Source organism: Schistosoma mansoni, chromosome W, assembly GCF_000237925.1.
Source record: "Schistosoma mansoni strain Puerto Rico chromosome W, complete genome".
NCBI lineage: Eukaryota > Metazoa > Platyhelminthes > Trematoda > Strigeidida > Schistosomatidae > Schistosoma > Schistosoma mansoni.
Window position 1 is genome coordinate 51,431,179 of NC_031502.1, and position 11,088 is coordinate 51,442,266.

Here is an 11,088-nt window from a genome sequence, read left to right on the forward strand (position 1 = left end):
CAACAAATCCCCTAAAACCAATAACATCCTATTATAAATCTAATAACAGTATTAATAATAGTTCTATCCAACAGAAAAACAACAGTCCACAGGGAGTGAAATTCACTTCATATAAAAATCAAAATTTAAAAACGGGTTAGTTTCAAATTTTGTAATTTGATTTATAAAAAGTATCTCTCATTATTTTTACAAATTTCTTATTATATATGAATACCATAAATCTTCATTTGGATCTTCATAGAACCGTTGCTGCTAGCTTGACGTGGTGGTCGGTCTTGCCTATCGTGATGAACCAATCGAGCTATATTGACTGAAACAATCGTTCCTCAAGGTCCTACCATGCCAGACAGGTCGGTCGAAGAGCGGTAAGACTAAAAGCAGCAAACTCAAGGTCCGAAGGTGAAGTCGTACTGCTGACTGTACAGAGGTGTGAAGAGCAGTAAGGTGTTTCCTTCAGACAACCAGCATAACAGAGATGCTGCCTTCCCACAAGGAGGGGTGGGGTTGGAAAAGGTCGACCCTAAAAATACACACCTCTCCTTATCCCATGGATATCCGTCTCCGGCGGTAAGGTCCCAACAAGTATGGAGCTAACACAAAAGTTAGCCACAAAAAGGTCGTGTGTGACCGACCTCAAGCAGTTGTCCCTTGGGCACTGCGGTCACTCTCTCAGGTCATTACGACCACTTCTAACCCAATTTCCTTCTCAGGTACCTCTAGAAGAACCCTTTCACGGTGTGGGCAACCGGGAAGTGATAACTACCCTCATACCTCTAACAACACTCAAGATCTGACTGACTGACTGACTGTTGTATTATTAAACATGTTTGCATGAAATCTTGTTAGCATACATTTCATCATAATGTCCATTTGTTGTTGCACATTCACTTGAAATTCTCTTCATGTCTGAACACAGTTTTCTTTTCATTTCTAATACATTTATCATCACCTTAAATGTCTAGTTTATAAAAGAGATGGATCGAAGCAAGTAACCAAAAATAGGGACCAACTGAAAATTTTCCCAGTTCAGTTTAATTTTTTTAATTCAGAATCACTGATAATGTACAGAAAAATATTTCATCACATTAATTACTCTTATACACGGATCTACGTAAATTTCGAATCTCATTTCATTCTTTATAATTTCCGGTTAATTCTTTTCAATTGATGTTAGATTTCGATAAAACTGGATCTCTCCAAGTTTGTCAAAGCTAAAAAACCAATGTAGTAGTATAATTCTCTTTTGTAACAATATAAAGAATTTACAGATCATCGAATTGGTAAACAATTGAAGAGAAAGACAATGAAGGCAATGTAATCCAACAAATTGAAGCTTGTCTTGATTTTAAGAAATATGTACATATATATATCTTAGTTTAATAGTCTTATTTTGATTATTTTATAGATGATGAAGATATATTCAGCGTATCATCAATCAACGGTGGTTTAGCGGAAGATAATAGCTTATCTTTAGCTCAAGAATTATCCCCAAGACATTCAGTTAGAGTTAGTCGGTCTTTGGATCCAAGCGTAGCAGCAGCACACGCAGAAATGGCTGCATTAGGTCCTAGGCCAACTACCAGAGTAGGTGGAGTGAGTAGGCAACCAATGACTGCAAAGCACACATCAATTGGAAGCCCAGAATTAAGCAACACCATGGTAACTAGTCTCTGGGGTACTAATTCTAAAGGTAAGTAAGAAAGAAGTGGTATTTTCTGGGATCTCAGTGTCCTAATTAAATTCAAAGCTTTGAAAATAGTCTATTTAAAGAAATAATAAATTCGAGTATAAGCTTATAGATGAATCACATCTTTCATAATTTACTGCTGTTAACTATACAATGAACTGTTACTGAACACGTCCTCTTGTTACTTCTGAACTATGGAAATAACGCTTACTGTATGAAACGTGGCTAGCAGTGAAATTTGGGACACGTGTTTCGTCCCATTTGGGATTTTTCAGCTAGGTGTACCTGCATATCAGAGTTGATGCCCATTCCCTGTCTTGAACCTAATACAGTCCTCCGCTTAAAACTCTAACGCGTTGTTCGCTAATCTACTGAGTCTAGATAGCCAATGACATGTCCAATAGAGTGGACTTTAATTAATTTGTATTGGTTACTTGAATATTCTCACTGATATTTACGACTTTCATTGGTCGGTTTCCAAATAGGATAAAACGCGTGTACTGAAATAATTCCACTACTAGCCATCATCCATCTCTGTTTATAACACCAAAACGAGACTGGTCAATTACAGTCCAAAACATCAATGAGAAGACTCAAACAACCAAAACAAAATGAATTAACGTTTAGTGTATTTTTAAATCCTAGGGATAATAAAAAATAAATATGACTTTTTATCTTAATTTTTATATCGATCAAAATCTTGATGTACAAATAGAATAGTTAAGGGAAATGGTTGAGAATGAGAATTAGTGTTGTGTTTAGGTCCTTGGTGTCGACCGAGAATAGATTTGACCGCGGAACTGAGTGATGAATCCATATTATGTATCAACCAAATGATTCCTACTATTTGAGTCATTTTATTAGCTCAGTCCATAACTATCACATATATGAGTTGTCTTAAATCTTTTGTAAACCAATGGGTTTTTTTAATTTGATCAACTGTAAACCTAATTATTCTTCTTGCTGTGTTATTAGGACGATTATATGAAAGGTTGCCTGTATTGCTGAATATAACAACTCATTATATAAGTCTGTTATATTAGTCGATTTAGTAAAGTGATGTGTTCTCAGAAACTAACTACTTTTCATAAACATTCCCATCTCATTCTTCAAAGACATTGTAACTAGTTTCAGACAAAATAAGATAGCATTATTTTGAACTATAAACTATCGTCATACGATTCACCATTCTTGAGTTATCCCTAGTCTATTAATTACTGCCTCCCACATTCATAGCCACATTTGTCTGAATCTTGTACACATGTTATTTTCCATTTTATTGGAACGATGTGGTCATTCTTTTTGGTATATAAACCCAGTATGTTTGAAATACAATGATTCATACCACAGAGGCTGTTATTGGTGTTCTGGACTTAACTGGCTTGGCTAGGCAGAAGCAGGACTGATAAGCACTCTAGACTGCTCGTACGGTTTTCGTGTGTCTCTGTTCCAATCGATAATTCGCCGCTTTCTGATTTACAGTCTTATCACTTCATACGTCATACAAGGCATCCACTTGGCCACAAGTTATAACAATAGGATAGTAATTGCATTGAATCGTATATAAGAAAAATATACAAATAGTTTATATGGTTTTGATATGCGAATCTAAGTTTCTGGCATTCTTGTCCAAGTAATTTAGCTACATAGTATAAGAAAAGTCACATTATCATCATTACATTATTCGTAAGTACCTAACTATCGGTAAAGAAACTATGTTATTTATCTCGTCTATAAACTAATTATTTATGCCGTAATTTGTATGATGGTGAACTAAATAAATACATAGTTGCTACGAAATGGTGATAGTTTTAGACTGAAGTTAAAGAAGCTAATCTGTCTGATGAAACTTCAGTCATTCAACTCATATTTCAACAATGAATAAAATAATTAGGTTTATGGTTTACCATATTTTCATGCTTAATTTCATTATAACAATACTTCTTTATCATAAGTAGCGAATTTTAGCCTAGTGAATTTAATTTTATTCAATGTTGTTTATCGTCTGAATTTTGTATTCCTTTTAGCCGCCAGTCCAATTACCAATGTCATTTCTATGGCCAGATCTGACGGTGCCTATGATGAATTCGATTCAGATGATTGATTTATCAACAAGATTTTATAAGAACAATTTCACTCATTGTCTTTCTAATGAATATTCAGGTATTTCTTAAAACAAGTTCATATTTTCTATCAAAACTGCATAAATAAATACGTACATCCGAACAGGCGTTAATACATGGAACTTCAATTTATGAATCGAACTGTGATTCAGTCGAAAAACTTTGCTTTTATTTGTGATATCGATATATCTCATTGTGGTTGTTTATTTCTTTTCTAGATTCTGTCTTCCATTTCTCTAATTCTTCATTGTCATCTTATGTCTTTTGCTTCTTCTACATTCTGTAGTTAAATTTTTTGTTATATTCGTCAAATTTGACCATGATTAATGTACGGTATAATGAATAAAGGAAAACTAATGAATAGTATTGATAAGTAATCATTGAAATGAAAAATCCTTTCCCTATTGCTTACTGTTGCGTTTTGTTGTTCCGTTCAGGATTTGTCATATTAGTTTACATTGACTACTTATTTTTTAAATAGTACTCTTTCTTATATATGAATGAATAATTAAAAAACAATGATGTAAACATGTTATAAATGTAGTTTTCTTTTACAATATAAACTCAGTATATCATTTTAGTTAGTATTTACTATTATCAAGTTACTAGTGGATTATTATTGATACTACTACTACTACTACTACTACCACTACTGCTACCACTACTACTAGTATTATTGTAATCAAATATTGTTTTATTATTGCCTATGGTAATGTTGTACTTGTTATTACTGTACTACATTTTTGATGCTAAGTAGACTTGAATGAAAGAAATCTTCCATCCTTTATGTTTCAGTGATTTTCAAACCTAGATACAAAGGGAATGTATGTCGTTCACAGAAACTACAAACACACAGAAATAAGTAAAAGTATTTGACTGATAAATTATTTTAGACCAATGATAAAGTAATTTTATGTGTACTCGTTTCTGTTTGAGTGGATTTGAATGAATGGTTATAGTTGCAAGTGTATTTCTATAGTATGATCTTGATCAAGTTTTGATCACTCAATATTTTGATGGAGTAGTTAGGAATTGCTCTTAGGCCTTTTATACTAGATTGCTGTGGAACGTGCATAAATCATTGAGTCTTGATATAGAAATTCATTGGTGTTGGTTATCCTTGCGTTTCCTTTACTCAAAATATGTAGAAGTATGCTTGAAAGTTTGTCTTATGGACATCTTGTTTTCCAAAAAAGAATAATGCTCAATTACGAAGAATACTGCTATTGTTCTAAAATTCATTTGCTGCTGGCAAGATTTGCTTGAAGATTCCGTGAAATGTACTCACACATAGTAGGAGAGTTAACCTCCAATTAGTCGACAACCTGTGATATATGTTAGTGAATATGTTTACCAACTTATATTAACTGCACGTGCACATTTGTCATATATACTATAGCAACTATCCTACACCCTATTTCGATCATGGTTAATTTTGGTTAAGCTCTTTTATTAACTTACTTAACAGACATTGTCATTTTGATAGTAACAATTCGCATATATTTTTGCACTGTTATGACCACAAGAGCACATGACAGACTCTAGCCAAAACGTTGATTGCTTAAATATCATTCGATTATTCGTCCTCCCACACATATATGTATGCACTCATATCCTATTATTAAGTTTTGCTTTGTCTTGCTACGCCCTTATACAATCTCACTATGAATTTGCCTATGTTATTGCTTGCGCTTGCTCTCGGATACTTACTCATGTGCTTGTTGCTTTGTGGCCTGCATCATACACATGTTTATCATTCTTTAGATGAATGATATTAAATTGAGAATTTATAAGTGACCAGATAATTAACTTTATTTGGATTCAAAATGTTCTTTAGAAGGAGTCAAGAAAATTTTCAATAATAAGATTACTTTCAATTCTATACTCGTTATCAATTTCATTATCCAATGTTGAAGCAATTACTAAATGGCTGTACCACGTCAACGGGAATGGTTCGGATACTATTTTATACGATAAACTGGGAAGTGATTATTCTTCCTTGTTTAGATTACTATGCATTAGAGATTTAATTCAACCATCGACACAGTCAGTAAACTCATTTGTTTTAAGAAGATCCAGTCAATTAGGATAGCACCAAATATATATGCGATATACTATTGAATTCAGTGGGGATTCAATGTATCATTACGTTAGATGAAATCATTGAATTTAAATTTGCAATGCGAACAAACGTGAGCATAAAATGAAACAATAAAATAAGGGATAGTGGACCAGTTGAAGTGTAATAGATAGTTCAACTTGTTCCTATAGACAAAGATTTGACTATTTTGGTCATCCTTACAAATTTTGAAGTGTACTAGAGATGTACAAAAGTATGTGTTGGTTGATTGAATTTGTTCTTATTGGTAAATTTGTAGGGTTAGTCTTATACTATGTGGTAACAGTCAACTACATTTTACAGAGTAGGAAATTTCATGTTTCTAAGCTGACATTCACTGAACTGTTAGGTGTTGTCTCAAATACTCAGAATATATTCTACGATGAATGTCCATGTAGATATTAGGTGAATAAATATGTGTTCATCGATTCGATCAGTCAAAGTAAATTACTGTTTAGGAAGATGTTCCTATGCGTGGAGTACGTAAAATATCCACAGTGAAATTTCATAGATTTAGTTCCCTTTATTATCTTGAATAGAGCAAGAACAGAGATTTCAGTAGAATAACATGGATTCATTTTTTATTTCGTTATGTTCTCATCAGCTGCTTACAACCTATAATATTCAGAATCAAAATTATTGCAAAGCTTATATACTAATAACAATGAAGATGGATATGTATCATCATGTTGGAGTAGTGAGATTGAACACATATAATGAGTATTGTAAATAAATAATATGTGAGAACTTGAACCCAGTACTGTTCGCTTCAAACATATGGAATTAAGATACTGATTATTTTCAGTTTTAAACACCAACGGGAAGATTCAATGAAACAATACCTGATATTAATACTTATAAAAAATTAATAGGCTGAATTTACATTAAAACTGATGTTGTAAAGAAGATTGAATTTTAGTCAATATAGAAACTTTAAAACGTAGACTCTAAGAAGTTACAATAGATTTAATCTTCTATTGAACGGTAAGCAGAATCTCTACCCAAACACTCAGCTCAACATTAATTCAAGTTGATTGAATCTAATTGATGTAATTAGGTTTATTGACTATACTTGTAACTGTGTTAAACTATAGATAAATACAATTCCAAACATTGAGAAATGACAGCGAAGAATTCATTATTTGGAATAACTGACAAATTATTTCTTTAATTTGGTTTCACTAATACGGTAAATGTAGAATAAAGTGTACTGAACTGGAAAATTGTAGCTGAGAATAATTCAGAATATCACTATTACTTCTGATATAATACATTTCCTACCGAAACTACTTGTTTGATAATATCATTTAAATATTAGTTTCATGTATTTGATGAATAAATCTGGATGCGCACTGCTGAGGAGTCCCATAAAAAGACGAAACGGCCGTTCAGTGCTTCAAGGTTTTCCATGGTGGTCTAGCTTCAATTGACTCATGATTTGAACCATGAAAATCTGAACCTACCAAAATCGTATTTAAAAGGATAAGATCTAACTAATAAAAGATATAATTATAAACAGATAAGTAGCTCAAATAAACAAATGCCGTCAGTATATGTCTGTTATCATTGAATCAATATGATTGGTTAGATATTACATCCAGTTCATATTCAATTCACTTTAAATTCGTGTACAATTCACGCATCACACATTAAACATAAACTCAACATCGGAATCACTTAACAGTATCCAAGATAATGAAAGAGACAATTGGTTCATGGAGAAAATTATGTATTATCAACAAACGATTGGATGGAAAAATAGCAATTGTGACAGGATGTAACACTGGAATCGGTTTTCATACAGCCAGTGAATTAGCTCGTCGTGGTGCAACAATCATTATGGCATGTAGAAATATGGAACGAGCCAACGAAGCTAGAGCTCATCTGTTGGAAATGTATGGTGAGAATAATGCGAAAAGTGAAGAAACTGATGTTGCATGTAGTCGAGTGAAGTCATCTTTAAAGCACATCGAGTCAGATCAGGTATGCTATCATTGACTTTAGCATATTATTCTTAAGTTATATCCATTTTTTGAGGTTGAGAAATTCATAAATAGTCTCCGTCAATCATTAAAACCGGACAATAGCTTGAGAATCCTCAGTAATACGCGTCAACGAACTAGCTAGTAACTGAATAGCACCATCTACTGAGATATCGTTATAGTGAGAGTTAAATATCATGTCCAGCTAGATCATAAGATGAATTCATTTCTATTATATTTATTTGTGTGTAATAAACAGTTACATGAGTATGGTCTTTAGGTAAATCACTTTTAATATCGTAAGGAGGATTTGTGGATATTTTAGTAATTGTAGTAATAACCCGACTACGTTTTGTCGTTTTAACATCATTTCATCTAGTAATATCGATCAGTATAAGATGAAACAACAGTTAATCATGTTTAGGTTTATATTCGGCTTTCGATTCCAATTTTTGAATACATAAGTAACAATAACTTGTTCTTCTATTTATAACACTCTATTGAACTGACACGATCTATTGAGTAGTAGAAGGTTATTTGGAAATAACATAGCCTTGTTTTAGTGCAATTACACTTTTTAGCATCATAAGGTGTCATGCAAGTTGGGCTGAATGGTACATCATAGAAGAAATTAGAGATCATTAAAAATGTTGTTTGAATGAGACCCTCTGAATGATTGTTCCATCAAATCGGAAATTAGAATAATAAACCCTCATACTAAAACGTCAAATGCAAGTAATAAATAACCAATGACATCTGACAATAAGGAATGTTATGTCTAGAAAAATGTCATCATATGCAAACAGTTTTTATCATATAGTAGCTGTTTCATGAACAATAAAAAAATTAACTTGATTGATATCACGAAGCAATCCATGTTAAATGATCATTGAAAAACTGTTAGTATTAGACTTTTGTTTCATCTTATTGTGGAACTACTCATAAGTGTCGATTCTTGTTTTCGTAGCCGAAAATTATATTCAGGACTTTCTTTCTCTTTCACGAATGGTTAACCTCTTGATTACTAAGTCGGTATTCAATGATGTCCAAGTCTAAATTCAAGCAACCTACCATAAAATGAATTACTTAAATTTCCTACTTGAGTGTACAGTTACTAATTATAATTGCTTTTCTTATAATATTATCAAGTAGTCACCTCCTTTCATAGTAAGCAAAACATTTACTAAAGTCAGTATATATCTTATCACCTTACTATTATATTATATACATATATACATTAAAATCTGAAAGATAGAGATTAACATGCAGAGAAGACACAAACAAACAATACTAAGTGAATTTAAACTCTACCCCATTGCACAAGCAAGTGGTTATCAGAACTTAGTAGGTGAGTGGATAACGCGATGGCGTTTGAAGCCAAGGGTACTGAGTTCGAGTCCCAGAGTGAACATCAACTCTGAGATGCAGGTACATCCAGCTGATGAGCCCCAAATAAGACGAAATGCGCGCCCTGGATTCCAGTGTTAGCCATTATCCATCTTTGCTTATATCGGATATTTTAATATTTTTAACGTCACAAACTAATTTTCTACATTTGATATTATTTCTTATCGCATTCCAGTTGTTAATTGAACAACTTGATTTAGCTTCATTGAAATCAATCAGAGAATTTGCTGATAGAATCAAAAGTAAATACAATAAAATCGATTTTCTCATCAACAATGCTGGACTCATACTACAGAACTATACAACAACTGAAGATGGTTTCGAGATGACTATGGGAGTGAATTATTTTGGACCATTTCTATTGACAGAATTGTTGTTACCATTGTTAAAGAATGCTGCATCATCACGAATAATAAATGTTTCCTCCATGATTCATGAAAGAGGTCCCATTATCAAACCAGATTTGCAATATGATCAAAAAACCTATGATGCATTAAATGCATATAGCACATCTAAATTGGCAAATGTGATACATGCTATTGAATTAAGTGAACGTTTGAAAGATTGTGGTGTAGTGGCTGTTAGTCTACATCCTGGAATTGTCAATACTGAAGTGATGAGGGATATGACAAGTTTTCCATCGGTTTGATTTACTTATTTTAGTGTTATATAATGTTAAATATTCATATCAGTAATTAGGACTATTGTTACATTATATAGAATCTCTAGAAATATACCTTTTGTCTATCGCAATATTCAATCATCATAAATGATTGGAGTTCATTTTATGCCGAAGCATTTATTCATAATTATTTTGCAAAGTAAACAAAGAACTAGAAGTTCTCTGAACTTATTGTGGATACTGCCAATGATTATTTTCATCATAATGAAAGAAATGATAAGTGAACAAAGTCCACACAGTTAAACATCTCAAACCTATAGCATAAGATTTTTATTCATGATGACATTATTTTACACATAGTGACTTGATAATGATGAATGCTACGATACAAAACTCATTAGGTGATCAATGTCATATAGTAAATAATCTTGTTTACATTTAAGGTATACTTATAAATAAACACTTATTGGTCTGAATTATCATCATATAGATTAGTTGATTTAATCTGCAGTTTACCATAATTTACTTCCAGCTTTTCCATGGTGATCTAACTTCATTTGACTCATGGTTTCAACTATGAAAATACTGAAATCTCCACAAAACCCATTCTGATTATAATCATATGCTCACTAGTGACTGACCTCAAGAGATATTTTCTGGAGTTCTAGTGAGAAGCAGTGACCACTGGAGTTCAACCACGTCTGTTGTGAGATATCAACTCACTAAAGACAATTGGTGAACGGTTGCTCAAACTTCGTGGATTGGTTGAAGTTGGCGCGAGACTGGTAGGTCCTGGGTTCGGATCTCGTGGGGCGGGATGGTTGATACGCACTACTGAGGAGTCCGCGATAGGACGGAACGGCCGTTCAGTGCTTCCATGTTTCCCATGGTGATCTAGCTTCAATTGAATCATGATTTCAACTATGAGAAAATCTCGTTTGTACTGATGGATCAATAAACGCAGTTTAACTTGACATATTTCAACGCTGTATACAACGAAAAACAATGATTAAAAAAACTTCTAAAATGAAAGTGGAAATAAAACTCTGATCATGAAAATCATTTATTATAACTGAGAGATATCATTAATGTGAAGTATACTCACTGTTTGTTATGTAATCACATGAAATTACTATATCATAAATGAC

The 11,088-nt window shown here is 32.7% G+C and overlaps 2 protein-coding genes across 2 annotated transcripts in view; both read left to right on the plus strand.

Moving 5' to 3' along the window:
- Positions 1–1,551: 1,551 nt before the first annotated feature.
- On the plus strand, positions 1,552–3,791 carry Smp_203940 (uncharacterized protein; the record flags this gene model as incomplete). Its single annotated transcript, XM_018790080.1, has 2 exons — positions 1,552–1,690; positions 3,715–3,791. The coding sequence occupies 2 exons, from the start codon at positions 1,552–1,554 to the stop codon at positions 3,789–3,791; spliced, it is 216 nt and encodes a 71-aa protein (XP_018655459.1).
- Positions 3,792–7,624: 3,833 nt separating this feature from the next.
- Smp_179850 (putative short chain dehydrogenase) overlaps positions 7,625–11,088 on the plus strand; it is a gene marked incomplete at both ends in the record, with an annotated part of 21,348 nt that continues 17,884 nt past the window's right edge. Inside the window, 3 exon segments of the mRNA XM_018790081.1 lie at positions 7,625–7,707; positions 7,714–7,912; positions 9,494–9,611. Of these exon segments, the coding sequence (XP_018655460.1) occupies positions 7,625–7,707; positions 7,714–7,912; positions 9,494–9,611 (400 nt within the window).